Source organism: Solea solea, chromosome 16 (assembly GCF_958295425.1).
Source record: "Solea solea chromosome 16, fSolSol10.1, whole genome shotgun sequence".
Taxonomy (NCBI): domain Eukaryota; kingdom Metazoa; phylum Chordata; class Actinopteri; order Pleuronectiformes; family Soleidae; genus Solea; species Solea solea.
In genome coordinates this window covers 13692247-13711198 of record NC_081149.1, presented here as the reverse complement: position 1 = coordinate 13711198, position 18952 = coordinate 13692247, and the positions used below count along the sequence as shown (strand labels likewise).

The window sequence follows — 18952 nt, the reverse complement described above, 5'->3', positions numbered from 1 at the left end:
GACTATAACCACAGCACAGAATTGATCAAGTAGACTTTCACAAGTCCTGTAGTGAACTGCTTTGATTCAAAGTGGTAGCACTGTAGTTTAATTTACTACTTAATTAGAAAAATATGTTTATTATTATCATTATTATTATTATTATTGTATTAAATTTGATTCACAGTGTTGCCAGAATTTTCTTCTACATTCATCTTAGTTTAGAAATGTAAAAATAATAACAATAACAATAATAATAATAATAATAATAATTCCCTACTATCCCAAAACACCATCACAGTCTCACAATGTATATTCCATTGAATCCGTTTAATGCAAAAACTCAATGAGGTGTCAGAGCCTCGAATAGGCGCTGCAGCCTCTCATTGGTCGTGGCTGCAGCAGGGGGCGGGGACAGGCACACGTGCTTTTAAAGTCGGTCTATGACAAATATCTTGCTCAGTGCTGCTGGAGATGGTTATGGCAAAATGTACAGCTCCCGACGGGAAAATAAGAGGAAACAATAAAGCAGCAGTGAAAATAAAGGAACGAGGTGCACAATGGGACTAATTACAAGAAGGAAACTGCAGATTTGCGCTGCAAGGACCAACAGGTAGGTGCAATTAAAGTTTTAGACTCATTTATAGGTGATGAGTGATACGTTGTGTGTGTGTGTGGGGGGGGGGGGGATTGATATTGTGAATTGACTGAAACAATGACAAAAACAGAATTTTTTGTCACGTTTTTTTTCTTGCATAGTGTTATTACATTGTTATATTATTATTATTTTATTTTGCTACCACTACTACCTAATAATAACACTCTGGTACTAAGGAGACATCATGTGCATTATGTTTAAAGGACCATCTGCACATTCATGACTTAAAAATCTGGAATTTATTTTTAATTTTTTTGTTTTTTTTTGTAGTGACACATTATGTGAAGTACTGTATAAGCACCGTGTAAAAACAACATTGTGCTGCAAACAGCAACATCCAGGCATCTGTCCAATGATTGGCCAAAGTTATTGATTAGTGTGCTGCTGCTGCTGCTGCTGCTGCTGCTAAACAAAAGAAAAAAAAAAAGCTTTATGTAATTAGTTTCCATCTGCCTCAGCTGTTGGCACTAATTGAGAACACATGCAAAACAAACAATCACAGGTCGTGCAGCCTCTGGAAGCTTGTCCTGTCACCGTGCACCTATGCCTGCAGTTACAAGTGAGGTGATGTAGTGACTCGAGCGAGAGGGATGTCAATATGTCAGTGCAACAAAAAGTCTGATGTCATGTTTACATACAGTTTCCTGTCCCTCCACTGTGAAAGAAAACTGTGAACAATGTGTCCATATTGTTGCAGGTTATACGGCAGATGAAATGTTCTTTCCTCTCTAAGACAACAGTGATCCGTGCAGTTTCGTGGTCATGAACGCTGCACTCAGTTCGACAAATACAATCTCTGAAATCCAACAAACAAAATGTTTGGCGTGGTCCGAGGTGTGAATGAATGAATGAGCCCCATATTAATATGTGTGCGTGTGTGTGTGCGCGACTTGTTGCTATTTGTAGTCAATCCAGTTGTGACATCATTTGTGAAGATGATGTGCGGTTATTTAGGAACACGTCCTGCACATCTTATCCCTCGTCACTTGCACAACAGACCCGTGGTAGCAAAACATTTCTCCTTTATTTATGTATTGTGTTTGGTAAATTGAAGAAACGTGAGTGGTTAAGTTAAGTAAGGGCTCCACTAGACTTTATGTCATTTATTTAATTATGTATTCATGTTTTATTGTGATACTCAGATGAGTTTCTGAAGCAAAGGTTACTTTGGCACGAGCAGCGCACGGATGACGTGGATTTCTGATCCGTTAGTTTTAGAATTTGGCTGTCCTTGTCATTCTGTTGCACACATGTTGCAAAGTTACTGTTGTTTTTGTCATTGTTTCATTTTCATGTTTTCAGACACATGCAAATCAGATGCAGATGCCTCTGCTCAGATACTGATACTTGTTTTGCATAGTATTTATTTACAGTGGCTCACAAAATTAACATGAACTTGACCTGTAATTTGACTCAGTTTCCCATGGACTGACCTGCCTAATTAATACTTACATTAACCAGGGTTAACATCCTCTGTAAGTGCTCAAATAATGTGTTATATCTATTACTGATAATGTACAAACAATAGTTCTCTTTTGCTTACTCTGTATACACCGTGTGTATTGTCGGCAAATGCGAGAAAAGCATTAGTTAACTTTGAGTGTACAATCCATTATTTAAACAGCAGGTAACCACACACCAACATGTGCTGATCTTTGCCGTGGTTCCTGCCAATTACTCTAAAACTGTTTTTCTCTCTGTCTGTTATTTCCACAGCCCACTTCACTGATGAGGTCCAAATCAGCCAACAGAGAGCAGTGACCTGCCCTCACCAAAGTGCACGGCACTCCTGCAGAAACACAGGTTCCTCCCCAGTTCCCCCGCAGGATCTCATCCTGTTGTCCACATTTTCTGCTCCAGTTTGTCCCCGGGATCATTTCAAAACTGTTTCTCCACCGCTTCTACCAAAAACTCAGACTGTTGTCCAAAGCAGAATCGGCCCAGCCCTCCCAGGCAGAAGTAATGGGGAGTGTGCGAAGCCACCGCTACAGCATTGTGTCCTCTGAGGAAGACGGCATGAAGCTGGCCACCATCGCTGTCCCGAACGGCTACGGAAATGGCAAGGTCAACAAGGTGCACACAGAGCAACATCGTCAGAGCCGCTTCGTGAGGAAAGACGGCCACTGCAATGTGCAGTTTATCAATATGAGTGAAAAGGGCCAGCGGTACCTGGCAGATATCTTCACCACCTGTGTGGACATTCGCTGGCGCTGGATGCTGCTGGTATTCTGCCTTTCTTTCCTGGTATCGTGGTTGTTTTTTGGCTTCGTCTTCTGGTTGGTAGCCCTCTCTTACGGGGACTTAGAGAGTACGACTCAGAAGTGCGTCTCCAACGTGGACAGCTTCACCGCTGCGTTCTTGTTCTCAGTGGAGACCCAAACGACAATCGGCTACGGTTATCGCTATGTGACAGAGGAGTGCCCCGTCGCTGTCTTCATTGTCGTCTTCCAAAGCATTTTGGGCTGCATCATTGATGCTTTCATCATTGGTGCTGTCATGGCCAAGATGGCCAAGCCCAAAAAGAGGAATGAGACCCTGGTGTTCAGCCACTTCGCCACAGTGGCCATGAGGGACGGCAAACTGTGCCTGATGTGGCGCGTGGGAAACCTGCGAAAGAGTCACTTGGTGGAGGCCCACGTCAGGGCTCAGCTCCTCAGGTCCCGTACCACTGCAGAGGGAGAGTTCATCCCTCTGGATCAGGTGGACATCGACGTGGGCTTCGACAGTGGCATTGACAGAATATTCCTGGTGTCTCCAATCACGATTGTGCATGAGATCGACGAGGACAGCCCCTTCCATGAGATGAGCAAACAGGATTTGGAGACATCAGAGTTTGAGATAGTAGTGATTCTGGAAGGCATGGTGGAGGCCACGGCCATGACCACCCAGTGTCGGAGCTCATATGTGGCAGGCGAGATTTTGTGGGGCTACCGCTTCGAGCCGGTGCTCTTTGAAGAAAAGAACTACTACAGAGTGGACTACTCTCGCTTCGACAACACCTACGAGGTGCCCAGCACGCCCGCCTGCAGTGCCAGGGAACTCGCTGAGAAAAAGTCCGACACCTCCAGCTTGAGGAACTCCTTTTGCTACGAGAACGAGGTGGCTCTTGAAAAGGTCGAGATGGAGGAAGAGTTTGAGGAAGACGTGAACAGGCCGAAGAGTGCCGAGGAGGTCGACGCACCCGAGTACACAAACACAGACGAGGTGTCAGACTCTGAATGCAATCTGGACACTGTACCGTTAGAATCTAGACCTCTGACGGCGGAATCAGAAATATGAATGCAGGGAAAGGAGGTTCAAACAGTACCACAGGGCGTGTTGAGCTCTGATTGCTGTCAGTAAAGCGCGAAGACTGAGATTTGCGCTCCAAATGCTCTATGCACAAAGTCACGCTCAAGTCACAGAGGAAATACAATCATTATACCGTATATGGTCAAAGTGTTTGGTGTTAAATTACCTTGTTACGCAAACCTACAAATGGGTTAGATACCGTCACTTATTAAGCTAAATCATGAGGTAGGATAGTAATTGGATTGACCACATTAGTTAATTTATTCAAGTGCATATTTCCACTTTACACATTTTGCATTGATCATCCTGTACGGAAAATGTGTGTGTGTGTGTGTGTGTGTGTTTATATCTTTGTGAGGACATTTTGACCAGGCCTGACCATTTTAAGGGCTTAAGACTCTGCTTTCAGAGTTAGAGTTAGGCCCTTAGTTGTTATAGCTAAGGTAAGGGTAAGGGGGTTAGGGAATGCATTATGTCTATGATGTGTCCTCACTAACATATAAAAACAAGTTTGTGTGTGAGTGAGTGAGTGTGGCCTGAATGTCACGCACGGTTTATCTCTAAAATAATCTTTCATTTCAATGACGAACATAATTCAAACTAGACATTTATTTAATCCTGTTTCAAAGTGACTGACTGACGTAAACGTTCAACCACGTGGATAAATAAGGCTACCGTTTGTGAATGAGCTGGTCTCGGAGCAAAGTGTAGGTCCGATGTTATTTCAGCGCGACGGTCTCGGTGTGAGAGCGAGAGCACAAATACACAACACATCTTCTGTCTTCTTTTTCTGAGTATAGCGTCTTTTGCTGTCTCTTTGACTGAGCACACGCTGCATTAGATTCCACAAAGAGAAAAAGAGAGTTTACGGACACTTCTCACAAGTCTTCGTCGTGTTTTTTTTTAACGTGCAATACAGTCGGTGGCAGAATGTGACAGGAAGCTCTGGCCTGAGCCGAGGTGATGAATGTTTTTGATAAGTGCTGCTAAGTTACATATTTGTATGTTTAGAGAGAAATCTAGGAGCCAAAATGTATTATTTGTCTCTTAAAGTATCCACTTTGAAGATTGCAGAAGCAGCCTATACTGTTATTTCTAGATGTAGACAAGGATTATTCTGTCTGTGTGCTCTCCAAAGCTTCAATGCACTTTGTTTTCCTCACCAGAGAATTCCCTCTGAAAAGCAACAGAAACTGTTTGTTGTTGTTGTTGTTGTTTTTGTTTTGTTTTTCCACTAAAGAAAAAAAAAGAAAGAAAAAAAGCCAAATGTGTACATAATATATTAAAGAGACAACCTTAACTCATCTGTTAGTTGTTGATTTAAGACCTGGACTTTTCCTCATCTAACAGTGATTGCATGTTGAATCTATGATTCATGTGAGTTGGTTTTAACGTAGTCTCTTGTTTATATTAACATCAGTGTTCTTGGCATCACGGATCAAACCCTCTCGCGTTGCAACTGCAGGTCTTGTCAAGTTCGATTTCTGAATGGGCCCTTTCTTCATCTGACTGAAGATCAGGTCCATCGATTAATACTCACTCACAATCAGAAACCTGACTTCAGTCGAACACAAGGCTGGACTTGATTTATTTCTGTCCCGTGTTGTTGTGACACGCGCAGGCTTGGGTCCCGTTTCTCTGGCAAGGAAATCTATGAAGACATTTGATCCGTTCTCAGATTGACACTTCCAGGGCCTTCCCACCTTTCTGTGCAAACTAGACTATGCAGATAATTTTTTTTTTTTTTTTTTTTATCTTTTGTAAATTAGAAAGCAAATACTGTATATTGATATTACAGTTTATCCTCTTTTTTCAATAAAAAAATGTAACAAAAGCGTTATGAAGCTGACGGGAATTGATTGCAAGCACACATGTCAATGGATAATACTGTGCGTATACAGGAATTGTGAAGAATTTGTTCCCATCATTCCATGTTAACTGGAACAAAAGAGGCAGACTTTTCCAGGGATTTGCATTTTGATTGAGACTCTGCAGCCCGTGTAAGCTCACGCCATCATTTACTTTGATTTCAGTCATCGTCTATACTGCTTTATCCTCCTTTATGAGGGTCGCAGGGAGCTGGAGCCAATCCCAGCTGACATATAGAGACGAGCACAGCATTCGCTCTCACTCTCACACCTACGGGGAATTTAAAGCGAGGCCGAGATTTCTTCCTCAGAAAGAAAAGCTGTGACCCGATCCATGTGTGGATCTAACAATCACCATGATTCCAGTCATCTGTGCATCTGCAACTTAGAAGAGAATTGATTCATTTGTAGCTCGTGCGACCCGTGAACAAAACCACATGGACACACACAGCAGGTTGCATAACAAACCGATACAGAGGATTCAGCCAGCGTTGGCAACATTATTCATAAAATCCTGTTAAACAATGTGTGATCCATATCATGATCAGCATATTTAGTTTGTTTCCATGGCGGTATGAGACGCACTCGGGGGACCTATCGATCAGAAATGTCCGCGGGTCGGCAGTGAGCCGATCTGATCCGGTTTTCTAGAAAGTGGGTGCTGCCTCTGGGCTTTTTCCACATTAGCCAATGAAACGGCTTCAAAGCTCTGACTTTGAGTGAAAATGGGGACTTGTCTTTTCTTTCTTTTTTTTGTCTGTTTATAAAAGTAATTCCACTAAATCTGCCTCTTGCTGCTTCAATCTCAAAACCTCATGGAAACTTCTTGGCCATTTTTTTTAAAGCATCTAAATCTACAAGCATTTGGACAGTTTCAATATCTGGTTCCTTTTAAAAAAAAAAAGACTTGGTCTCATTTAAGGATGGACGGTCACTGCTCAGTGGAGGCTCTGTTTGAAAGAAATTGACAGCCAGTGTCAAAGCCTACAAAGCTCCTGTCGATGTTGATGATGATGATGATGATGATGTCTCTTCGCCTGAACTTGCCTATCAACATGCTTGACCCGTAGATTCGATGGGCGAATAAAAACATAAGCAGCCAAAGCAACATGTGACACGCGGCGGCGATTTATCGGTTTAGTGTCAAATACGGCAACCGTTTCCATACACAAAGAGGCAATTAGACATCAGACATATTCCATGCTCCAAACCTTAGCATGAACCAAATAAAAAGTAAATGTATGACTGCGTGTTTAAGTGTAGCATGTGTCCTCCCGTTACCCCTCATAAAAGCTCAGAAACTCCTGTTTTACCTCAGCCACTGTCACTTCGAGTGAGTGTTAAAATCGCTGGCACATTTTTTTTTTTTTGTTCCTCAGGAGGAAGTGTGTCCCGTCTTTCCTGAACATATTTATAAAAGGTATTATATCATAAGAAATGACCAGTCTCTGGTGTTATGTCTCAGCTCGGCGAGGACTTTGTGGTTGTCAAAGTTGAGGTCACCGAGCATGGCTGACTTACTGTAAATCGGGTATTTGGAGATGATGAAGGCGTAGGCCCCTTCTTTACCACGAAGAGACGAACAAATGACTGTTGACATGGATCTCTTCAAGCGCACTTGTTGGGAAATCAGCGTGAACTTTTGGTGACCCCCTGAAATCCCTTCTCTTGCGAGCATATTATTTTTGGCACTTCCTGCAAGAGATCAGAGAAAATATCACCTCATTGACCGCTTAAATCACCATCTTTCGTGTGACTTCCGAGAAAGCGGCACAATAATTCTGACAGTAAAATAAAGCTGTAGTTAGCAGTGACGTCCGTGGACTGTAACCACTCAGTCAAAATGACTTATTGCCACTGGAAGTGGGACAGAACCTGCAGACTGCCAGCTTTTCTCCAAGGACGGGAGCCAAGTCTAATGGATGTGGTGATGTGCTTGATGGTGGCCTGGGCTTTGTAACAGCCGCTCTGAGCCTGCGATCCAGTACTTTCAGGTCACTTTGGAAATTAAACAGTGTTTTAGGAAATATATATTATCATTATTACTTCCCACATTGTCATCCGTAGTGTGATTTAAAGCCTTGCACTACAGACGACATAAACTTGGAAAAGACAAAGTGCTTTTTCCTAGAATTGGGCCGGATCAAATGTGGTAATTACATAATTCTGACAATTGCATAAGGCCCGCAGTGGGTTTTTGACGGTGCGGCGAAGTCCGGCTGTCTCATGCAGCCAGATAGTCAATGATGGCAGCCGTTTGACGAGGGAGTGTGTGGCGCATAGAGAAAAGCATAGAGTGATTTTAACAGTCATTTCCTGTGACTGGATCAGGACCTACAGATGGGAGATGGGGTCATCTTTGAGTATAAGATGAAGTTTGCATAAAAGGTAGTTGGGACGGCTGCTTTACCCATTCAAAATAATATCGGGTGTCACAAAAGCGGCGGTTCAAAATAGTCAGAAATGTTGTGATGCCCCTGTAATAATCCATTCAATCCCTCAAAAAATAGCCTGATTTCAGTGTCAGAGGTATTAGAATACACTCAAGGTTGTAATCCAGAACATTTTTGCCACACCCATCATCATGTGTGTGAAGCAGATGTCCGGCGAGTGACGGTCAAACACCTCTCGAAATGTGTCTCCTATCATACTAGGAATTTCAAATTATTTTTAGTATCATTTGGGGGCTCACTTCTTTTTATAGTTTGTGTTTATTCATTTGTCAACGGGTGCATTATTCTTTACACCCTTTAATAGCTAAAAAGAAAAGCACTTTTAATTTAACCCCAAACTGTAGCCTCTTCAAACCTCATAACCCCCGCTTTCATTTTTGTTTTTGCCTGATTGTTTTCCTTTGCTTACATGAACTATATTGACCTTACACCTCCACACAAACACAAATACAAATGCTTCCTCTCTCTCTCCCTCTCCCTCTCCCTCTCTCACACACACACACACACACACGACTCTCGACACTCATTTTGGCTCCATATCTTTGACAGCTGAGTGTCTCATGACACTCGAGGGAGGAATAGGAGAATCCAGCAGGTACAATATGTTGGACAGGATTCAGGCTTTTTCCATTCCCCGAGCCTGCTGAAAGACAATATGTATATTTATCCGTGGCGGGTGTGTCTGCTCACACATAAGCAGCAACAAAAAGGAATTTGGCACAAAGACACCAGCGCTTACAAGCAAGTGTGTTTGTCAGTTAACTAACTACTTTCTTTTTTCTTTTCTTTTTTAACCGTTCATTGCATTTATTCCCCGTTCTTCATTCAAACATGCAGCTGTATTCGGAGTCAGACACACTCTCGGTGTGGGGGGGTTGCCGTCACATTGTTGTATCACCATCAATAACTGGCGCCGCTGACCTTTATCTCGCTGGCTGTGGCTCCTCTAACCTTGACAAATCCGTTCAGAGCCAGGAAACAAAAGTGATACCTACTTTATGTTCACTGTTGGCTCTTGGCCAGTCGCAGCTCACACTGAGAGAATTTAGCCCGGTGAGGTGTCACACTGTCGCCCTTTAATGGAGGCACAACAACAACAACAACAACACTGATTCTTGACCTCCATGTATGATGTCTGGCTCCATTATAACACGCTCTGCTGGTAATATCGATCCGTTCGAAAACGGTTCAAACTAATTACGCTGGCCGGGGCTGAAAGTGACGCGTCAGATCAGCAGCGCGTCTCTCTTTCCTTCGTCATTCTTCAGCGTCCCTGATGAGATAAGAAACTTTAACCCTTTAACTCTGTACACTGAACACTGAAATAATAATAGGATGCGAAACTATTCCATAAACACGGCGATTGTAAGGGTGGAGAATTTTTAAGGACGGCAGATACTTGAGAGGGGCTTGTTTACGAGGACAGCTGATGAGACACGGATACATGCTGAACCGCGTCCAGCCCTTCAGCAACAAAGGTTACCGCCAAACTGCTCTCGCCGGCCAATATGTGTATGCATTGACGGCATTGACATTGATGCTGTCCCGGCTGTAAAATAATCGAAATATTCTCATGTTCTTTTTATAAGACGAAAGCATCTGCAAAAGTGTGAGGACTTTGGTATGTGTGATCTCTTCCATTTATACACAAATGCATTCACACATAAGAGTTTAACACTGGGGACGCATTACTTTTAAATATAAACTGTTGCCAGTCATTGGCGAATGAGCTCTGTAACATGCAAATGCACAGAAACTGGGAAAACGAATTTCCGCTGGACAGGTTTAGGAGTAGTATCAGAAGCAAATTCTACTGCTCAAGTGGGTTTTACAACTTTTAAGGGATCTTTAAGGGAGGTATAGAGCCCATTTTTATACGAATGACGCAGCACACTAATAATGTAACACTGGCAATAAGTTCAAAACGACTTACAGTGTCACTTCTCCTACAGTCTTCTCTGGGGATTGACACGCTCGTGTCTCTTATACCCTGCTCTGAACCACACTCGCAGAGCTCTCCCTCAGTGGCACGGACGTGGTTTTGTGAATGGAGCCGGCATCTTTCCACTGGATGTGTGGTACATCGGGCCCCTCAGGACGAAGCAGCCACAACATAAAAGAGCCACTAAAAGGCCAACAGCCGGGGTTACTATAACAATATCTGGGCAACCGGCAGCGTCAGCTCCGGCCTCTGGAGTGCAGACAGAGACGGAGAGAAAGAAACTTGGAAACAAACTCTTCTTGCTCACAAGATTAAGCAATTGTATGTGTAATGGGTATTTGAGGGGGTAATATTGACAGAGAGAGATTTGGGAGAACTTGTAATGAGTTGTTGGGCATTTACAAGACGGATTATGTTAGAATATTTTTAACAAAATAATTTGGGGGCTGAACATAGTATTTGCGTAATATAAGTGTGCATTACATTTGCTAGTAACAACATGGTAATAATACCCGACGATCACTTTGGAAATAACAGTAAAAACATGTGACTGTTCTTTTGGCCAAACTGCTTCCTTTACAAATCCGGAAACTGAATCAAAAGTAAGACATTATTACGGTAATATTACCTCTTTTATAGAAAATGATCACAATGTCATTGCCATATCGCTGTTGTAAAGTGTTATCAATTTGCTTGTTGACACTTGCCGATATTTACATTTAATTTATGCAATTTTGACATGTTAACAGTAGACAGTAAACCTGCAGTTACATTTATTTCCTTACTTAAACCTAGTGAGTTTATAATCATTAATTATTCATCACCATGTTGGGGTTAGATGTATATTATTAAACCCAGTTTAGATCACTTAATGTGAGACAGAAGTGGTGCCACTGGAGGTGCAGATCTCCGCCCAGAGCCATGAAAGACATCGCATTAATTATAAAAAAAAAAAGTAGGAAGTAGGAATTTGGTGCAAGACTCTCTACAAAGCACACAAAATCAGGAGACAACACAAAGCGGAATGCGATCATCCTCCTCCAAGCCACTTTAGATTGAATTCAGACAGGACAAGATTAGACGACCCAATCAATGATGACACCGAGCCTGGCACCCAGTGGAACGGGACACCAGGGAGGCCTAATCATCCTCACTGCTCGGCTCTGCTCTGCTGCAGCGAGCCAATCAAATCCCCCACAGATGAAGCAGATGGTCGATATCATCACCAGCTCCCTTTTCCTAGATGAGATTATCTCCTTGTCTTCAGACGTCACAGGTGCATGTTTACTGGGACACAAACTTTTTTTCCTTTGTTTTTCATGACATCTGGCTGCGGGACGCTGAATTCTTCACGACAAACCATGAAGTAAGGGACGGGATTGAGAAATATATGGGGAATTGTCCAAGTCACATCGAAACACCGTGTACTGAGCTTTAAAGACGAATAAAGAGAAGTGTTTAAGAAAAAAAAACAACTGATTTTACTTGTTTTATGCACAAATGATAACACTTGTTTTTCACTCGCTGACCAACCAGCATTCAGACATTTTCTTGGTGTTTTTTGTCATGAATAAACTGATATTTTTTCTCAAATAACAGCTACTCCATGCTAAAAAAAACAACAAGTGACCTCTTCACTGTCCTCAGAATTCAATTTATCCTAACAAGGAGATTATTCTTTATGTCACAGCACAATATTCTCCCCCTGACCTGCCTGTCCTGAGATTACAGAGGTGGCTTATGTTTGGTTTAAGCAGGTCTGGCATAAGGAAAACAACGCAGCTGATGTTCCGCGGGAGGTGACATGTGACTTTTGATTACAAAGTCCTCAGGGGAAAGAGACAGTGAGAGACAGCGAGCGAGAGAGAGAGACCAAGATTGACGTGATAGACAAGTTTCTAGAGCTCCAAAGTCAGAAAACACAGACACCACACATACTATGTATTGCCCTATCAGTTTAAAAGCAAACAAAATCAGTGCCCGAAATAGTATATATTGTAAAACAAGCGCAATACACAACGTTTATATTGTACAACTCAGCAAACATAAGCCATCCTTCCCTGGGATGATGCCAAAGAAAAGGTCTGGGTCATGACTGCGGTCTAATTAATGCGATGTACAAGAAACCCTATTTGTAATGGAAGTGATCTCTCGTGAAGGCGAGCGCGGACCAAAAGCGGGGCAAGTTTTCCATGTCCACAGAGGGGAGCAGGTAACTGGAGAGAGGCGGCACGCCAATTAAGAGTGTCCCTGCATCAGAGAGCGGGCTCAGCATTACACCTGAGAGCTCAGGTAATCAATGTTATGTTCTGATCTTTTGACTTTCCTTGTCACTTAAAATAACAGGCGAGCAGCAGCAGGAGGAGGACATTATAATAATAATAATAATTATAAAGGAAATGCTGCTACGATGATCAGATCAAATAAAAATAATGTTGGACAAAACAATGTTTAATCTGATAAAAGGATGGACGTAATCAAAATGAAACTAGCAAGACTGCCCACCAACTAACGCATAACACTTTTCCAGGCTCATATAACACATACTGTATTATTCAATATATTATTTAAGGAGGACAAAATCATGTTTTTGTGAGGCCACAGTGTCATTTGAAAAAGCCTTTCTAAAAGGGTCCATAGGATTACGCATTCCCAAGATTAGAAAAGGAAACAGTTGTGCGAGGCCATCGTGACCTTGACCTTTGATCACCCGATTCTCATCACAGTCTCCTTGAGTGAATGTCTGTACCACATTTTAAGAAATGTCCTCGTTGTTTGTTTTTTTTTCTTTTTTGTGACATGCTGCTCAAAGAAAATGTCACCGTGTCTGTGTGTCTGCAGAGATTCACTAGAGATTCGCTCTGTGTGTGTGTGTGTGTGTTAGAGGTTGCGTATGACAAGATACGCTAGAGTGGAAAGTATGAGCCGTGGGCCTAGCGCCTCGGCCCGCCGGCTGTCAGAAGGTGCAGAGGCATAGGAATAAATAGGCGACAGCATTACGGTGAATTCTCCCATTAACTGTAACCTGTCGTCGTCTCAGCATCCCTTGCTACAGTCTGATGCAAAAGGTAGCCCGTGGCAACAGTGGCTGTATGAAGACACAGTATATCCTCTGAGGGACAAAAGTCATATAGCGTCGCAATCAGTTTTGGGCTCCAGAAGATTAGCACGGGTTTATATATAAAATGAAGTCTCAGCGGTTCGGTTGCTTTTTTTAGCCTGCGTTGTTTTGCGTTAGCGTGCACAGACATGCAGTTAGCCGGCGTTGATGAGAAGCATCTTTCTACACTCGCTGTCACAGGGGACGAGCTTGTTTCCATTCGACTACATAGGCAATAAATGCATCAACTCTCCCTCAGGAATACAGCCTTGGTTAAGAGGCCACTGCTTTTTAACTTCTCCTGCCTTCTGCTGCCAGCTCCCATCCCCACCGTAACAAACCAAGGGTCATGTGATGGCAACAAAGAAAACAATCTTTGACTGACCTCACTCCAGTGTCAACAGCAACAGGTGCGCAGAGGGCTGGAGGAATACTGTTCAGCCCTGCAGTAATCTGTCCTGAAGACGGATCTTTTCATTTAAATGTGGAGTTTGCCAACAGCGGGCAGTATCGACAGTAGGCGTGCATGGCTGACGTCTGACAGGCCACCTGTGTGTTTTCAACTCAGCTGAGATCTCCTCAGGGCACAGGCAAAACATACTGAATAAGTCGGCATAATTAGCAGAGCATTAGAGGTGTTTTAGGGTGTGTCCTCACCAGCCTTGTTTAGTCCAGTGGAACCTTTCCCTGGAGTGTTAATGCTCCTGGTGTGGTTCTTTCGGGTTGAAGTGAATGCCCTCTTGTACACTATCTGTGACAAATGAGGATGAAAGAAGTGACATAATAATAAAAAAAAGAAAGGGTAATACTGAAAAGCACCACATCTAGTTGTGTATTACAGCTGAGATGATAAAGGTAGTCTCACCAACGTCGTGCCCGAGTGGCAACCGGTCCCGACGTCGACTCCTGTTTTGAAGCCTCAAGAGTCACGATTTGGTCGGTGCCATGTTGACGTTTTGCAAACGGATATCCAGAGGCGTGAAGTGCAACCAGGCTCCTGTTGGACGATACAAAATTGGCATCATGTTCTATTGAAGAAAACTCTAAACTACCACATAAGACCATTCACTCTACAGGAAAATGTTTACCAACATATAAATCAAGGGAGAAGGAGGCTTATTTTCCATATTCAATACATTTCTACTTCTGCATTTATGTCCAGAAGATTACCTTTCATTTCATATATGGTCGATAACTGTGTCCTATGTCCAGCTTGTTCAAAGCTGCTCGTTCAGTTAAAGCCATAAGCCATTGTTATATAGACATACTGTGCTTTAAGGTGAATTCAAGTCAGCACCAGTACAAATCATACAGTAATTGTTTGATTGGAAGAAAGTGTACTGTTGGTGCCTTCAAAAATATATATATATATATATATATATTTTTTTTTTTTTTTTAATAAAACGACATCATAGCATTCTAACTTTAAAGCTGCAATGGCAATGTGGACAGCTAGCATTAACATAATGCAAAACAATGAAAAGACGAGACTAAAAAATTATGATGAAATTCATACAACAAAACTTTAAATGTTTTATTACTATATTGCCTTTTACTGCAAATTGATCTTCAGTGGATGCCGCTGTTTATAAAAATGTCAGCAAAATTCATGAACTCTGAGCTTATGGAAACTTCACGATGCTCACGATGAGAGGTGGAGATGAACTTGTCTCCTAAAAAAAACAATAACACACTTGAAGTTAAAGGGCAGCAAGTGGTCACAATCATGTTAGCATTTAAAATAGCACAGTGGTAGCAGCTGGTGACACTTTGACCTGACACAACATGTAAACACATCAAGAAATCAGTTAAGGATTAGTAGATTTTTATTTAACCCAGAGGTCTCAGACTCCCGGCCCACGGGCCATAATGTGGCCCTGCATTCAATTCAATGCGGCCCGCCACTTAACATTAAGTCATGAGTCACTTCTATGCTTTTAATTGCTAATAATACATTGTTCCATGTCAGCACAGACACTTTTATTGTGAAACTCTGTATTGTGATATCATTTTCAAAATCATATCGCCGACCCTGAGTGAACAGCACCCCCTCCTCCGCTCAGTGGCCCCCCAGGGAAGATCAGGAAGTAAACTCTTCAAGACATAAATAAAGGTTTCCGTTTCTGGATCTGTTTCGGAAAAAATATGAACATTTTCACGAGTTATAGCCCTGATGATGTCATGACTGTGACTCTCTATTTTGTCATTATTTAAATAACATTTTGAGCCACAGTTTTTGACAGAAACGCCAACAACTATTTAGTATTTATTCATTTTCAGGAATTTATTAGTAGTCCGAGTCGTACTCCAAGTGCAGCTCATTTTGCCTGGCCGCCTACCGCAACATAACTGGTAGATCAATACATGCTTGTTAGTGATGCTAGAGGTCATCACTGGAAACACGGAAACAACATTTATGTAATCAGGCGAGTGGGAGATGTCCGGCTGAGAACTGAACCACGTAGAAATAAATATAAAAAAAAGGTGTCGAGCCCAATTCCTGTAACCTAACAGACGTGAGTTTGAGCAGCATGGCAGTCTGGTCTTTCTTCAGCTGTGGTTTGACAGGAGCGAGTGCCTCATGTCCTCAGATGTCCCACTTGTTCACATCAAACCCACCACACTTCTTCTCCGGCAGCGAACGCACACATATTACATTTCACCTGCTTTGGCCGCTCCAAGTTTTAAAATAGTCCGAATGTCCCCGAATCATGCGGTGCACAGCACACGTCGTCCTTGTTTTGCCAGCGATGTCTTGGCGAGGCTGGAATTATACACAGAAGCTATGCTAATTGCTATCGCTGATAATTACAGTCTCTATTAATGGGCCACGCTGTATATGGTGCATATTTATTTTAGCCGAGGCCAGATTCACCGTGTGTACCAGTGTTTCCCAAACTGGCGGCCCACTTCTTTTTTTTTTTTTAAATCTCAATAGAAATGATTAAAAATGTGTGACTTTTGACTATTTTTACTGCCACAACAGCTCATATTATTAGAACCTACAGGTGAACTAGACATTTCCAAGATATATATGTTTGATAAATGAATCGAGAGAATCTTTGACACTGTGATTTGTAACATCCATTGCCTTTGGTCCTTCAAAGTGGAATTACCACTTGCTTAATCCAGACCAAATTGTCAAATCGGTCCATGTGGCGGCATCAGAACAATGCCAGTTGACTTTTAATACTGGGCTCTAAGAGTCCTTACAGTACAATCAAGACCGAGGGCTTTGCCCTTGCATCGGATACCAGGTTAATCCTCATTTCAAACTATTTTGAGTAGTTCAACACACTGGCCATTTATTTACGACAAAAATCTCACCCGAATAATTATGTAATTGCCTCATTCTGTGCGAGTCCCTCTGAGACCTTTTCCTTTCTTGCAGGAGGATTTATTCACGGACTAGTATCTGCTTTGTCACCCAATCCTTTGAATCTAAAGAGCACAAAACTCCCCTCAAGGCTTTTGGTAGAAGGGAGGAGGATTGCATCTTACATTTCAGAAGTACACTGAGCAGAGTTGCACTCGCGTTAGTATTATATACTGTAACACTATAGCTGTGTTAAAATGTGCTAAAACCCGGTCATTATGTTGCATTATTTACTTTAACCCGTCCTTAATGACCCAGATTACATGGGGGGGGGGATGATTACTTGTTACAGTGTAATTTGTGAACAGTTAAAGTAGTTTAGAGCTGCAACTTTATTATTATTTTCATAATCGATTAATCTGTCGATGATTGTCTCGATTAATCGATGAATCGTTTGGTCCATAAAATATCAGAAAACCTTAAAAAATGTTGATCGGTGTTCATCAAACCTGGAAATGATGATGTTCTCAAATGTCTCGTTTTGTCCACAAACAAAGATGATTAACTTTTAATGATTTCTGTGAAGAAAATGCTCACATTTAAGAAGCTTAAACAATCAGAAATCTTGTTTTCATCATGAAAAAAGATTCAAACCAATTAATCGATTATCAAAATAGTTGTCAATTCATTTAGTAATCGATTAATAATCGATCAATCGATAAATGTGCAAACTCTGTCTTGCCTTGGTGATTGATGAATTAAAACGGTACCTACGAGTCAAGCCCGTAGAGACCTGCCTACTGCGAATGACTTTTGGTGGCTTTGGAATGAAGAGTACGTTCGCCACTACAACTACCATAGTTGTACTACTAATAATAATAATAATCACTTCTTCCCTGAGTATCATCATCTGAATCCATCTCTTACTTCTTGATGTCTTGCTGCTCACAGACAAACAAAAATACAAAGAGAATTCTCTCTCCAGTGACAAAAGTATTTTTTGTGGACGACTGTCAAGCCAGTAGAGCTGTGGGCTAACAAACCTCGGGTGGAGCATATCCTTCACAGAGTGAGTCTTACCTGTCATTTTTATACATAGGGAGACGGCTGTTAAAAGACAGAATTCTCTGCAGCGGCTCCTAAGATCAGTGGTTACACAGTGTACATGTTTTCTCGCACCAGACACCCTGTAATTCCAACTGGGATGGGCCAAGGCTACTCACCTGGTCACATCTTTCTGAGTCCCTGTCAACACTCATTACTCTTCCCTCTAAGCCCTCTCAGACCTGGTGCAACTGGAGCCCATCTACAGTACAACACATTGTGTAAGGTTGTGCAATGTCAGCCCACCGCCCCAAGAAGATCCGATTTCTGTTACCCTCCTTTAGGAAAGCGACCCCATCCTAACTTTCCATCACAGTTACTCACCCCGTGTCATGCAAACTTATATAACGTCATCTGCCGCTTGTGCATCTGCCATCTAAGGACACGGTGCGGGGCAGGCCAGGCTTTCCTTGGCAAGGAACGGAGACAGAGGGTCAGCGGGGCACAGAGGTTTGATGTCCCGAGTTTAGCCAGAGTTCCCATTTGTCCGTCGAAAAAGAAAAAAAAAAAACACAATGAGTAATTATTGACACAGATCAGTCATCACAAATCAGGGTGATTGTACAGATCATGGCGTGCATGTTTGTGACACTACAATGACTTGTTGGGTGGTGTGCAAAACACTGCCATTGGATTTCCGTGTGGAGGACGCAGGCAGGTCAGGAGGTCGTGAGATCTGGCATGAGATAAGGACATCGTTGTAACTTGACTGTGCATACTTACATGTCTTGTGTAGCGCTCGTCTGTCCATCTCCACGGTCCCTTGGAGCAACAGCAAACATTCCCAAACTTTACTTCTCTGGGTAAAAATAGGCATGGACTTAATCACTACTAGTTTGTGACCTCAACTCTACAAAGGCTTCAATCAACAAAACTCTGGATATCTTCAAAGGTCCAAGATTCTTCTCCATTCGCACGTTGGTGGATACGAAATACTGAAAGAAGACAAATCAATGTCTACCAATAAAATCATACCTTTCCCCAATATATTTGTTAAGACTTACAAACAACCAAATGAGGAGCAGCGGGTTTTATTTGCCCTGCAGCTTTTTCTAATGTTTTCATCATGTTTGCCGAGCCAGATCAGAGTAAATATTGCATTTTAAACAAATGAGCAACAATGTCAGAGGACTTTTATATGGATTCATGTAAATTGTGCTTGTATTGTGTGATGGGGAAGTTTAAACTATAATTATGCAACACCTATAACAAATGTTTACTTTTATAAAATCTTGATGTTT

At 42.2% G+C, this 18952-nt stretch overlaps 1 protein-coding gene across 1 annotated transcript; it reads left to right on the top strand.

Annotated features, from left to right (window-relative positions):
• The first annotated feature begins 329 nt into the window (after positions 1-329).
• LOC131474821 (inward rectifier potassium channel 2-like) lies at positions 330-5023 on the top strand. The gene is made up of 2 exons (XM_058652512.1): positions 330-592; positions 2354-5023. The coding sequence occupies exon 2, from the start codon at positions 2600-2602 to the stop codon at positions 3914-3916; it is 1317 nt and encodes a 438-aa protein (XP_058508495.1). The 5' UTR covers positions 330-592; positions 2354-2599; the 3' UTR covers positions 3917-5023.
• Positions 5024-18952: the final 13929 nt, after the last annotated feature.

What these genes read in the sequence shown, in the direction of transcription:
- LOC131474821 (XM_058652512.1), top strand. Translation starts at nt 2,600, where the DNA reads ATGGGGAGTGTGCGAAGCCACCGCTACAGCATTGTGTCCTCTGAGGAA.